Below are 15329 nucleotides of genomic sequence, written 5' to 3' on the forward strand. Positions count from 1 at the left end.
ATCTTATCCAACATTTTTTGCTTATAAGTAGGAATAATCAGGTGATTGCCCTATTCTTAAAGGATACTTGGCAATTCAGCATTCTACCTAAGATACTACTCAAACCATCTGATGATATTTAGAGATGTAGATAAGTTCCCATAATATCTATGCAGTAGGCTCATTTGGTAATTTTGGAAAGTTTGAATTTCCAGGAACTGATGCTTTATTTTTTTTGCCATGTTCTATGAAATGAACTAAAACAATAAAAAATATTTAGCCTCATGCAATCAGTCATAGAAAGCAATAATACTGATTTCTATTTCAATCGTTACCCAAGTAACTGACAGAAATGTAACATGTCATCTGGAACTTTTCTAACTGTATAATGTATCCCCAAAACATAACCGCAGGGACAAAGCTGCAATGAGAGAAAATAGCATGGACAAGATCTACGAGGCCGTAAGATGAAGTTGAAAGAAAATGGCTTTCATCACTTTTTCTCTCTCTTTTCTGGGCTAGCTGTGCAAGTGGTCATGGATGGGAGTTCGCTGCAAGAGCCCACGGGCTCCCTCACAGTGGATTTTTCATTGTAAGATTCCATGTACTAGTTGATAAGATTAAATTATTTCAAATCCAGTTTACTTTCATAAAGTATTACATATATTTATTCTGGTCACAAGTTCTTTGTGAGATATAAGTATTATGGATATTTTCTCTCATTCTGTGACTTAAATTTTCATTTCCTTAACTTGCCTTTTGATGAGCACTTGCCTTTTGAAGTGCAACTTATCATTTTTTTTTTCTTGTATGGTTAGTGCTTTTTGTATCCTATCTAAAAATTTTTCCTTATAAGTAAATATATTTACTTATATTTTCTTTAAAAATTTTATAGTCTTACTTTTTACTTTTATATCTATGATATATTTAAAATTACTTTTGTGTCCTGTGTGAGGAAAGTATGAGGTTCATTAATATATATCTATATCTATGGTTATCCATTAATTCCAGCACCATTTATCAAAAGGACTTTCCTTTCTCCATTGGATTGCTTTAGTGCCTTTGTCAAAAATCAATTGAGTGTATATGTGTGGGTTTACTTCTGGACTTTCCATTGATCTATTTGTCTATCCTGACACTAAAACACACTTGCTTGATTACTGAAGATTTATAGAAAGTCTTCAAGGCAGATAGGTCAAATCATCTAAGTCTGTTCTTTTTCAAGATTGTTTTGGCTATTCTTGCACCTTTGGAATCCAATGTAAATTTTAGAATCAGTTTATCAACTTCTACAAAAACGTGTGCTGGGATTTTGATTGGGATTGTCATAACTCTACAGATCAATTTGGAGAGAACTGAGATCTTAACATATCTCTCCATTGATATTTCTTCATTAATCTTTCTCGACAGTTCTTTGTAGTTTTCAGTGGGTGGCTATTGCATATATTTTAATTTGTTCCTAAGTACTTTGTAGTTTTTAAATGCTATTGTAAATGGCATTTTTAAATTTAATTTTCTGATTGTTTATTGTTCCTGTTGTTCATATAGAAATACAACTGACTTTTGTATATTGTCTTTTGTCCTGAAACTTTGCTTAGTTCATTTATTGACTTTAATAGTGTTTTTATAGGTTCTTTAGGATGTTTTATGTACACAATATTACTATCTGCAAATGAAAACAGTCTTAGTCCTTTGTTTCCAAACTGGATGCCATTTTTTTCTTTTCATGTCCTTATTGCACTAGTTAGGACCTCCAGTATAATACTGGATATAAGTAGTGAGCATAGACATTTATGCTTAGTTCTTGATCTTAGGAGAAAAAGTTTATTTTTTTGCCATTACATATGAAATGAGCTGTAGAATTTTTGTACATTCCCTTTATCAGATTGAGGACGTTTCCTCCCACTAGATTGCTTAGGGTTTTATGATGAGTAAATGATGGATTTTTTCAAATGCTTTTCCTGCATCTAAGGACTTGTACTGAGAACATATAAAGAACTCCTAAAGTTTAATTAAAAATAAACCCAACTTCTAAGTGGACAAAAGATTTGAACAGACACTTCACAGAAGAAGATATATCGATGGACAATAAGGACACAAAGAAGTGTTTAAATCATTAATTTTCAGGGAGATGAAAATTAAAATTGCAATGGCATACCAATGTGCATGTACTAAAATGTCTAAAATTAAAAAGACAGAGGATACTAAATGTTGGCTGGAAGAACCAAAACACCCATCCACAGTTGGTAGCAGTGTAAAATGGTACCACCACTTTGGAAATCTGTTTATAGGTTTCTTATAAAGCATACAAATCACTTTATGACTCAGATATTACACTCCTGGGTTTTACTCAAGAGAAATGAAAATATGTATTCACAAAACCAGTTATGCCTGAATGCTTATTTCAGATATATTTATAATAATGGGAAAGTGAAAACAGCCCAAATGTCATTTTGAATAAATACACAAATTGTGGTATATTTATACAATAAAATATTTTTTACCAATAAAAAAAATGAATTACTTAACACTCCCCAAATCATGGATGAATCTCTGAAACATTGTGCTGAGTGAGAGTAACTACACACAAAAAAACATACAATGTGGAATTCTAATTATACGATGCTAAAGAGTATGAACAAACTAATCTATGTTGATGGAAATTAGATTGTGTTTGCTTCTGGTGGTGAGGAGGAGGGAGAGCTAATGACTGGGAGAGTGCAAAAGGGAATCTTTGAGGTGTTGACAATGTTCTGTATCTTGACAGAATTAAGAGTTGCATGGGTATATCATTTGTCAAAACTCATCAAATGGTTTATTTAAGACCTGTGTCTTTAAAGACAGACGTTTTTTCTTTATGTAAATTTTATCTCAATTTGGAAACATAAAAAGCATGAAAAAATAAATAGCATGAAGACATAAAACTTTTAAAGTTGTGGGTAAACAGGAGATACCACTCTCCTCTTCTGAGACTGTTATTATTAGGACTTTTGTGATGGTCATGCTTATGACATTATATATTCCTTGTGGATACGTCTTTGTTCTCTGTGTTGGATAATATACCAGAGACAAATAAATGATAGACATCTACATATCAAACACCATAACCAGATAGCAGTAGTTTTACAAAATCATATTACTTTTGGTTTTAAAAACATGAGAATGATGCATCTGGTCATATAGATGCACCAATTTTGGTTTCTATCATCAAAATAAAGCCTTGTTTTATGAGTCATTATACAAGCACCACGACAGTTTCTCTGATTTTATCCTAATGAAAGCTTTTTAATGAGTACACATTATGTTCACTTATTAATATCAATGATATGTATTTCATCATATTTTAATACCTACTGAAAGTAATTTGGCACATTTACTGTTTTCTTCTAAAATGCCTGCTATTTTTGAAAGGCCTGGCTGGAATTTTAATTATAAATTTGCTTCCTTTTTTTCCTTCTAAATAAGGACACCACAGATAGTCTGTGCAACTTAATTCTATAAACATGTAGCATTGTGCTAGGTGCTTGAAAACTCAAGTGTAAGACATGATCTCTGTTTTCAAGATGCTCATAATGAGCTCAGCGATGGACAAGAAGTAATGTTAACTAGAAGATAATGTCATAACTGCAATAGCAGTTGTATGAACAAAGGGCTGTAGGAGAAAGGAGTGACAATTTTCCCAGAGGAAGAGGAAGAGAGTCATAGATGGCTTCACAAAGTAAGTGACATTTAAGACAGATCTTAAAAAAAAAAAAAAAGAGTGATCAATATATCATTCATCAATTCGGCTACCACGCTGTTGCTCCTACATGGTAGACATTGGGTCAGGCACTGGCACGCAGGGTGTGGTCTAGGCCCTAAAGAAGCTTATACTCTAGGTACATTTTGCCAATCCTAGAAGGAATGCAGGTTGCTCACTTGCCTATCTCACTCTTTCCACTCTGGCTTCTTTCCATTTCATTTTACTAAACTAGACTTATACACCAAAAGGAACTTTAAGTTCAAAGTTATTATTTTCCTTTTTACATTTTTTCATTTCCGATGTCATGGGAAAAGTGATGGCTTGATAAGTCATTGACTACTAATATTTAGTTCTACCACTTAGCTGTTTTCTTACAACATTGATTTATTCATTCAGTTACTTATTTTGGGGGGGGGTTATTTATTTTATTTATTTATTTTATTTATGGCTGTGTTGGGTCTTCGTTTCTGTGTGAAGGCTCTCTCTAGTTGCAGCAAGTGGGGGCCACTCTTCATCGCGGTGCGCGGGCCTCTCACTGTCGCTGCCTCTCTTGTTGCGGAGCCAGACGCGCAGGCTCAGTAATTGTGGCTCACGGGCCTAGTTGCTCCACGGCATGTGGGATCTTCCCAGACCAGGGCTCAAACCCGTGTCCCCTGCATTGGCAGGCAGATTCTCAACCACTGCGCCACCAGGGAAGCCCCAGTTACTTATTTGAGCATCATTTATTAAGCCCTTTCTGAGTATCAGTGGGTCCCCAGGAATTGGGATACAAAGGTGAAGAAGACTGTCTGGTAGAAGAAACAGACATGCAAAAATTCAAATGCTGTGTGATACTGGTTGCAACTAAGGTTGAAGAAGAGAAGGAGAAATTAATTTTGGTGTAGAGGTCAGAGGATAACTCAAAGAGAAGCAGATGCTTTCATTACTCTTTAGTGAATTGGAAAGACATTTCAGATGTAAGGAACAGCATGTGAAAATGAACACAGAGCCCAAGCAATCAGTAGTGTTGTCCTGTGCTGTTTCCCTTTCAAAGGCTCTTGCTTAGGAATCCTTCATCTCAGGCACAAAGAAGTGAAGTCATTTCCTCCCATGCTTTCTGACTGTAACATTTTCTGTTCTAATATTGGAGCATCCAATTTCTTTCATGTTTCTCAAGCAAATAATCTCCACATAATTCTTATTTCCACACCTAAAAATGCCAAATACTAACAGTTTACTTTCTAATGTCACTAAAATATATACTTTGTCTCCAACTCTAAAGAAGAATTTGTGGATAAAGGTATAATTGCAGCTATATTCTCATTTCAGTATTCTTCACAACGCTTTATCTAAAATACTTGGGGCCAAACGTAGCTCAAAATGCAGAATTTTTTTTTGGACTTTAGGAAAGAAAAATGGTACACATACTACCTTTTCCCTAGCACCTACAGCAAGATGTGGTGTGGCAACCTGGACTTCAACACATTCGTCGCTCTGCAGTACACGCGTAAATGTTCAGTCTAAGAGTAATAAATAAAGATTATAAAAGCCTCACATCAGTTCAGGCCGGGTTTGCTGCCAAATGAGTTATGTGAAACATTTGGTTTCAGAGCATTTTGGGTTTCAGAAGTGTTAATGAGAGATGGTGGACTTGTATTGTGGTTATCCACATTTCATAGTTTTAGAAACAGATTTAGAGAGATTAATTAACTTGTCCAAGTTGCTTAGCTAGTAAGTAAGGAAGCATCATGGAAACCTAACAGTCTTACTCAGAAATCTGTTGGTAACCACTGTCCCATACGTAGCAAGCAAACACTTCACTTTTATTAAGTCACCAGGTTTTCACCAGGTAGAAGAGGGGATTAAGGTAACTGAGTATACAATAAGAGTGCCTTGCTACCGATGCGCCTCCTTTTTGATGATACTGTGAATAGCCTCCCCTTCCTATCCTCACAGACTTCCTCATTGCTGACTGTCTGCGTGGACTCTGGATGTCATGCTTTGAGAACTGTATCTGTCCTTACAATTCTTCTTGCTTACATGTCTTTGACCCAGCTGCTGAACTAACTCCCTGCCCCTGGTTCCTCAATGGGTATTTTCAACCACTGGCCATTCAGAGCCCAGTGTGCTGCTTTTCTGGATTTCCTCTCCTGACTCTCTATTTCATTTCTCTTCCAGCTCAAAATCATTTCTTACCAGCTTTCTCCCTCAAGAGAAGCTTGTGTTGTTCCCATTCTCAAGCTCTGATTATATTCGGTTGCTATTCTTGCCTTCATTCTTCTTGGCAATGTGGATCCTTGTATGCTTCCATCAGAATCAGGATGTTAAAATGCAGATTCCTGGACTCACCTTTGACCAATGAAATCAGGATCTCTAGGAGCGGAGCCTGGGAATCTACATTTTCATAAGCATGCCACATGGTTTTTAAGCACCACGAGTTGGAGATCAATAGCTTTGTGGTGTAGCAGAGGTGATGACTGCTCTTCCTGTGGGATCCGCTTTCATGCTTGCGGGCACGAATTTATACAACTTGCACCGTAAGACCAGAGCAAACCATAAATGCCTGATTTCTTGCTCTTCCAAAGTCACATGAAGAAACATTGCTTGGGAAGTTTAATCAATTTATACGTGAGGTATGCATTAGGGAGACTATATTAAATATACTAATTACATATATTAAATATACTAATTGCTTGAAAGATAACATGACTAATTTGGCCAAACTAATTTGTTTCCATGGCTCAAGTCTCATTTTTCCTCCATCTTCAAACACTGTACTGTAATTCGTTTCTTCGAAATTTCTACTCTAATTTATTCTAGCCTGACATCTGAGTGAAAGATGAAAGAGAGTAACAGTTGTACTTTCCAAACAAATTTTTCCTGTCTAAAGAAGCCAGCTACTTCCAGCGGAGCTTTCTAAAAAGGGTCTGCAACTTCTCTTGTCCCTTTAGCATGAAAACAGGGTAAGAACCAGCATCCTATTCTTTAGCTAATGAGAATATGATATGAATTATTTTCAAAGATGCACACACACACACATACACACACACACACCTGCAACACTAGGAACGAACAGCTAGGAAGCCACAGTGCTTTGATTCACTATTAGGGATATTAACCTAAAGGGGATAGTCACCTATTGTTTGAGTCATGTCAGCCCTCACCAGAGACTCTGGAGCATAGATCTATTACCAGACCATCTGCTTGTTCCTCAACTTAGTGCTGAGAAATGAATTGCTAATATAATCACATAGGCAAAATCTTTTCTTTTTTTTTTAACAAATGATAATGCTGGAAATTACACTTATGATTTTGATGAAGGCTGGACTTACTAAAATAAAGTCTGAATCTAGATTCAAACTATCAGAAAATCAATTTCCACTTAAGTCACTGACACAAGTGTCTCCATCATTATCCATCTTTTATTTGAATATGTAAGTTTTCAAATGAGTGTGGAAGTCTTTTAAAGACAAAAATGGCACAGTGCAATGCAGCTACTTCCATTTCAGCTTGCATGGTGACTGCATACATTTGAGACAATGCTTTTATAGACAGTCATAAACTATCAAAACTACCATGTCAGAAACAATTGACTTTATACATCTACATTGGATGAGTGTAAAGTTATTTGTAATTTTTTTTTAGTTATGAACAATTTTAGGATATTGATGGTCATTGATAAAGGCAAGAACACTCACTGTCTAAATACTTGCAGACTCAGTTTATGATAATATGATTAGTTACACTAATAATGCTGCTTAGGCACAGTCTTGCTAATTATAATATTATAAATATTAATGTCACCCAGCCTTTTTGTTTGATTGTCACTCATGGAGTCATTCATCACGATATTTTTCTGGAATCCACACTGTAAGATTTTATTTCTTTCTCCCTTTTATTTTTCATCACTGGACTTGCAGGGATACACATTATTCTCCAAGAAGCCCTTATTTTTGGCTATCTGTTTGGAGAGGAATAGTGATATTTCCCATTAAAACTAGCCAAATGTAAATTGTTATATGATGTTTTTCTTATTCTTTCTGAGTCCCTAACCCTGCCATCCAAGGCAGAGTACCCAACCCTGCCATCCAAGGCAGAGTACCCAGGGTTTTTGTTTTCCATTCTTTTTCATGTGACCTGTTTCAAGTTAAAATTCATTTGAATTATTAAATTCTTCCTTAAAGAATCTTTTTACTTGCCTCTCTTTTTTTAAAGTTAATTATTGATGTAGTGACAAGCTGAAAAGACTAAGAATTATAATTTTTCCTCCCCTCATTCAGGACTCAAGAAACGTCTTCTGACAATGGTTATCTATTTAGAATAATACAAAGGAAATACAAAGGCGAAATGCTGAATGTTGTTTTAGAAAAGATTTGTTAAAATCACTGTATTATACAAAATGTAAATGTAGTGTATATTTCTCTGAAAATAGCAGTTAGTGAGAAAGTTGGGACATAACCTTTTGAGCCCAGGTTTAACCACATAGCAGAAGCAGTTACAAAAGATACTGATTAGATTTTAATTTTAAAAACTTCATCATATTATTCAGGGCTCCAGTGATTTGATTGTCTTGAAAATAGAAAGGTAATGTTATAATTTCCAGAGCTTGTTAAAGAGTAAAGAAATCTCCAGCCTCCCACTGGAAAGAATGCCAGTCATCACCACAGTAAGCAAGAATTTGGAGGCACTTTACACTATAAACTTCAATCTTTTTCTTTTATATGACCTTGTGTTATATTGGTTTCATAAAAATGTAACTCAGAGACCTATCATAGAGTTGTATTCAAGCCTCCTTCAGAACGATTCTACAGCAGAAATCACATCAAATGGGCACTGTGTTTCCTCTGTTAGTGAGATAGTAGGAGGGCAAACAAGACCTGAAATAGAAAGTGGAAAAGGCAGAGTTCTCAAGGACAACCCAGGAGAGGTGGCCACATACCTTTCCCACGAGTTCAGCAATGCGAGGAACTGGTTTCCCTTTCTGGTGACTCTCGGTGGCTGGACTCTGCCCGTCCCAGTCTTGTAGCTCTTCAATGCTTTTCAGATAAAGCAAGGCTTTGAGGCCAGTGCAGTAGTCTTGAATGACAGTGAAATCCTGATTCTGAACAGCACTGCATACCTAGAAAAGGTGGAGCAACCAACTAAAAGTCAAACTAAGAGCTAATTCTCCAAACAGCCTCACTTTTCACATAGTCAACACAATTTATTTTATGTGCCAGGCACTGTTCTAAGCATGACACGTCAGTTGTTGCCTGGAGGGGATGGGAGTGGTAGGGAGGGAAGGACAACAAAAGGGCACAGGAAACTTTCAGGGACTGTGAATACGTTCATCAGCTTGACGTGGTGATGGTCTCACAGGTATACACATATTTCAAAACATCAGAAGGTACACTTTAAACACGTGCGGTTTACTGTATGGCAGGTATAGTCAGTATGGCTGTAAAAAATTAGGTCCAACCAGAAGAATTTCCAAGGAGTGAAATTTAGCACAACATGAGAATGGACATTTTAACTCTCTCATTCTCCCTCCGTTGAGACGTGCAGCCTGGAGGTGGTTCTCACGCGAGGAGGTGGTCCTGCTGAGCTGGAGTGCGGCTCACCCATGAACTCAGCCCTCATGTACCACTGCCTGCCTCTTCAGCCTCATCTATCACTGTCTCCCTTTGCATTCACTGTGCTCCAGTCACCCAGATCTTTCCTCTTTTCCTCGAATTCGCCACATTCTTTCTTTGCCTTAAGACCTCATGAGATCTCGCTGCCTAGAAGGTCTTTCCCTTCTACGTATGGCTAACAGCCCAGCTTCAGTCTCATGGGAATTATCACTTCCTCAAGGAGGCCTCCAGGAGCCCAAAATAAGTTAAGACCTTCTTTAGCTCATATATTTTTGACTTCTAAGTCTTGCAAGGTTATTTGATTGACAGCTCCCTCCCCCAATAGACTGAAGCTTCAGGAGGGAAGAAGCTATTTTATTTTGGTCAACTTATTATCCCCAGGGACCAGCACAGAGTTTGTCATTTATTCTGCTCTTAATAAGTATATGTTGAATGAATGCGTAATTCAGAAGAGATTTTTTAAATGTGAGTGACATTTCTTAGAAAATAGAGATTTAATTCTAGAGTTAAGGAAGGTTGATTCTGAGAAATTAGGATCATTCAAATAAAAATATACTTGAGAGTCTGTGTTAGGATTTGAGTTAGAGCTTGAATTTAGTGGATTTAGAGAAACACTCCAGGTTGATTATTTACAAAGATACTTCTCCAATTTTGATACCATACATAGTCTCCAGAGATTCATTTACAACTGCCAGTAGGACCTCCTCGCCCATATGGCCCATCATCACTTCAAATTCAAAACTTACCATATAGAATTCAACACCTCTCCTCATCTATATTTCAAATCAATCCAGAGAAACAGCCATCCAAACAAAACTAAGCAAAGCAAAACTCACTTCTATCCCATCTTCCCAGATGTTAAATTCTTAGCATATAACATAGTTGCTGGTGATTGCAGCCAATAAAGAAAAACCATGTCATACATGAATGTAGATGAAGAAATACCTGAAAATAGAATAAATCATATTCTATTTCAAGTTCTCTTAAAGCCTTCTGAGTCTTTAATTAATACATTTTATTGTAATCCTCATGCCTAGTGCACTACCTGATACCTAGCTATTGCTAGGCTGGTTGAGAAAATTTATTGAAAACACACTAAGGGGTTCCAGAACAAGGAATGGGAAGTAAATAGAGACAGAGAAAGGGCAAGAAAAATATATACCTAAGAGTTCTCAGCAAAAAGTGGTAGTGATTTCATCATATATATGAAAAAGAAGTCCAAGTGTGGAATTCTGGGAATATGAGCATTTAAAAGGAAGGCTAAGGAAGACCATGAAGGACACTAAGCAGAAGAGATACAAGACAGCATCATGGAAGACATCAAATGCTGCACGAAGGTCAGTAACATCAGAGGTGAAAAGTGATCGTTAAATTTACCAATCAAAAGACTTTAGCATTTATGGGGGAGAAGCTCTGCAACAGGGCAGAAGCCATCTTATAGCGAGTTGAAGAATGGATGAGGATTGAGGATGTGACGATATGAAGTCAGACTGCTCTGATGAGAAGTTTTGCTCCTATTAAGAGAAAGAGGAGAGCTAGGGGTATAAGTGGGAGAATTTTGTATCTTATTTTAATAAGGATGGAAATAGCTATGTTTTAGGGGAATGTGGACATTTTATATTTCAGAATAGGACAGAATGGCTTCTGTATATTAAATTTCTGTCAAAATTGGCTGAATGATGGTGTGGTAAGAAGAAAACAATGTAATATCTAACATGAGATGAGCTCTTACTATGGGCCACACACTCTGTTAAACACTTTTTAATGTATTGGGTTGTCCAAAAAGTTCATTCCGGTTTTTCCATAAGGAAGTTATATCATTTAGTCCTCAAAATAACGCTGAGGTAGGTTTAATTTTTAGCCCTATTTTACAGATGAGGGAAGTGAGATGCAGAGACTTGCCCCAGGCAGGCCACATGGTTAGAAAGTGGATTATACTGCATAATTCATGACCGTGCAGTCTAAGGTGACTAAGGTGTAGACCTTCACGGAGGAAAACTCTTTTCATGTAACTACAATTATCTTTTCCATGACCCAAACACATGTATATACAATTTTAAATGATCAATTATCTTCAACCCAAATATAACTATTGTTTTGAAAACTCGATACTGCTAGATAAAAATTGTCAATGTCCTCCTGTTTTATTTACTTCTTACTTGTACACTATGAGTAAAAACAACAAGGCAAAACCAAAAAGCAGAAATAAAAACCTTTCATTTCCTATTGTGAAGGGCTGTATGTTACCACAGTGCAGGAAAGAACATTGAATAACCACTAAATACAGACAAGAATATTTTCTAGGAAGTCCATTTATATCACATAAAAAAATTTGTTTCTCAGGAGGAACAATTTAAGCATTAATTAGGCCTGTTATAACTTTCTTAGAGTTGATTTTCTTTTCAGAACAATTATAAAGAACATCATTATAATTTCCTCCACAGGATTTTTTTTTCAACTGTAAAAGTCAACTGATGCTTTACTTAATCTTCTTTGTTCACTGTGAGATTCTGTTTTTTTTGTAGTATATGTTAATGGGTATACTTTTACTATAGTCTTAAAATAGTTCCCCATATGAACATAAGAAATCAGATTTTGAAAATCACATCACATCATGTAATTTATGGGATGTTCATGACTGCTGTGAAAACCTGCTGCTAAAAGGACTCTAGATACTCTGCAGTGTATGAATAGTCAAGTTGAATCTCAATCCTCCCTAACTTTTCCAATGAGAAGATACAAGAGCCACTACTTCTCTTAATCCACAAACATGGCACAATTTATATAGAGTAGACTCAGCCAAGTGGTGCTGGAGTGATCAAAAAGTAGACTTGTGTATTTTAACTGTGGAAGAACATGTGAGGCTAAAGACTAAAAAGACTCCCTCTTTTCCCACCCTCTTGTATGCACTTTACCCTATAGTGCTAGTGTTTCACATAATTGGGAGCTACACTGAGCATGTGAAGGGGACACAGAACTTGAAGAGGGAGGAGAGACTACCAGATGGCGACTGAACATGGCTGGGATGGTGTGATATGCTGGAAACCCTGGACGCCACCATCAGGCATGGGTGTCAGAGGGGACCACTTCAGATATGTTTCATCATCAAGCAAATGTCACACTATTTATATACCTTCCTAAAGTGAGTAATTTACCTTTTACTATCCATAAGATTAAATATTAATTTTCTGATATAATTTCTGATAACAGAAGCTTTCACACTGATATTTCTTTGAAAATGTTAATATATATATATTATAGGAGGGTCTTATTAAAATGCAGATTCTGTTTCTGTAGGTTTGGAGTGAGGTCCAAGGTTCTGAATTTGTGACAAGCTCCCAGGTGGTGCTGATGTCACTGGTCTACACTTAGAAGAGCAAGGATTTAAGCACTGGTGGGGATGAATCTCATCTTATCCTGAAATGCTGTCTGCAAAGTAAATTTCTTCCAAACAAATAATTTCTTGATTTTTACTATTAGACTGTAGCAACATTTTCAAGGCCCTTTAAAGCAGCACTACTTATAATAGTAAGTCACCTCTGAGAAAACGAGAGTAATTTTCTGATGAAATAGTAATGAGACCCAAAATAAACTTAGGATGCAAGCACACCACTGGGAACAGAGCTTTGTCCATGGGATTTGATGCTCAGAAAATGGTTTTGCTCAGAAAGGTGCCTCGCTCTTGCCTCACCTGCACTGAGGGCTTTATCTCTATCTCAAAGGTAAATGGTTCCTTTTAAAACTCCAAACATGTAGCTGCTATTCCTAAATGGGTGTATTTTATATGACATCTCTTAATTGTTTGTTTAACAGCTCTGATTAGGACTCTTAATAGCTGTTAACGTGTTTGCTCAGTATAATTTGTAAGTTCTTTATGGTGAAGGCTGGTTTATCTTTCTTCGCAGCAGGGCATCAGGTGCCATTATAAGGATCATTGCCACCATTAATTATTTCCATAAGCGTGACTCTCCCTACGGTGAGCTGTTCTAGATAGGAGCCCTTGGATTCTCAGCAGGGCCAGCCCTGTGCAGGGGCTGAGTAGGTGGTGACCCCCTGGGCAGCGTGTTTTGAGGTGTGCTGTGAAGCTCCCGGGGCCACCGAACAGTATCCTCTAGAGGTCTGACACAGGGCCCTGAATTTTCACTTTAGGTGCAACCACATTTAATTGAAGCCTGTCTACGTAAAGCGACTGTAAAAATACCAGGGAGGTGACAGAGGGTTGAGGGGTGCTATTCCTTTCTCATTATTTCTCATTAAATGAGATTAACCATATTAATAGTAAATTACCTATTTATGGTGATTTATATTTTAAAAATGTCCTTTACATACACGATTACTTTCAATACTCCGAATAAAACTGTGAATTAGGCAGGGGAGAGGGTAGTATTTTTACTTTAACAATGGAAAGAGCTTGGACTTGAAGAACTATTTCTTAAAGTCTAATTGAGTGGTTTTTATGCCATAGCAAGTAGTATAGCCTAGGGGTTAAGAGCATACATGTAGAAGTTGGGCAGAATCAGGTTTAAACTGCATCTTAGCTGCCTAAGTATGAGCAACTTTCTTCACTTAAAAATGGAGATTAAATACTTAGCACATAGGAGAGGCAACGTAAAAGGCAACGTATTTAAGTGCATAAACTAGTAGCTAGCACTTAGTAAGCTAGATTGGCACCAAAAATAAATTTCATAACATGAATAAATGATTAGAGCATGAATTAGGCAGAATATAATTTTTTAAATCTATACTTCTTTGGTCTAATGCAGTAAAAGAAGGTCACGGATATTATTTTTATTTACATTAAGTAACGACCTCAAAAAAAGCTCTGGTCTTGTTGTCAGAAGACATGTCTGAGACCCAGCTTTGTCCTTCAGCACCTGTGTGACTGAAGCTAGTCTTTTAGCTTTTTGATTCCTCCTCTCACACCTCCCAATTTGAAAACAGTGGATGATGATAGCTAATTCATTACTGTGAGGATTCAATTACCTCATGTAGGTGGAACTGCTGTGGAAATTATAGTACCATTCAGACAGAATGGTATCAAACCTCATAGTTATTAGCAGGTAATCTAGAATTTAAAGGGCCTGGTGGAGGTCAAAATGGAAACTTTTGCCTGTAAAGGAAAACAAACTCCTTGAAACATAAAAGACAATGTACTAGAAAACTAGCAAACAGAATTCAAACTGGATTAAAAATACTAATCCCAGGCAAATAATTTGGCCAAGAAGAGTTCTATAGAAATAGAAAACTGTGGGGCTGGCACTTGTTTTTGTGCAACAGAGTAGCACCTCTTTCAAATGATATTTTGAAAATGTGACAAGGTTCTTTTCTTTCTTTTTTTTTTTTAACATCTTTATTGGAGTATAATTGCTTACAATGGTGTGTTAGTTTCTGCTTTATAACAAAGTGAATCAGCTATACATATACATATGTTCCCATATCTCTTCCCTCTTGCATCTCCCTCCCTCCCACCCTCCCTATCCCACCCCTCTAGGTGGTCACAAAGCACCGAGCTGATCTCCCTGTGCTATGCGGTTGCTTCCCACTAGCTATCTATTTTACGTTTGGTAGTGTATATATGTCCATGCCACTCTCTCACTTTGTCCCAGCTTACCCTTCCCCCTCCCCGTATCCTCAAGTCCATTCTCTAGTAGGTCTGTGTCTTTATTCCCGTCTTGCCACTAGGTTCTTCATGACCTTTTTTTTTTTTTCCTTAGATTCCATATATATGTGTTAGCATACTGTATTTGTTTTTCTCTTTCTGACTTACTTCACTCTGTATGACAGACTCTAACTCCATCCACCTCACTACAAATAACTCCATTTTGTTTCTTTTTATGGCTGAGTAATATTCCATTGTATATATGTGCCACATCTTCTTTATCCATTCATCTGATGATGGACACTTAGGTTGCTTCCATGTCCTGGCTATTGTAAATAGAGCTGCAATGAACATTTTGGTACATGACTCTTTTTGAATTATGGTTTTCTCAGGGTATATGCCCAGTAGTGGGATTGCT

General features: G+C 36.8%; 1 protein-coding gene across 1 annotated transcript in view; it reads right to left on the reverse strand.

The window, feature by feature from the left end:
- The window catches only part of DPYD (dihydropyrimidine dehydrogenase), a 794060-nt gene that overhangs the window by 93920 nt on the left and 684811 nt on the right, over positions 1–15329 (reverse strand). Inside the window, 1 exon segment of the mRNA XM_036825276.1 lies at positions 8640–8819. Within this exon segment, the coding sequence (XP_036681171.1) occupies positions 8640–8819 (180 nt within the window).

The sequence above is a fragment of the Balaenoptera musculus genome, chromosome 1 (assembly GCF_009873245.2).
Source record: "Balaenoptera musculus isolate JJ_BM4_2016_0621 chromosome 1, mBalMus1.pri.v3, whole genome shotgun sequence".
Taxonomy (NCBI): domain Eukaryota; kingdom Metazoa; phylum Chordata; class Mammalia; order Artiodactyla; family Balaenopteridae; genus Balaenoptera; species Balaenoptera musculus.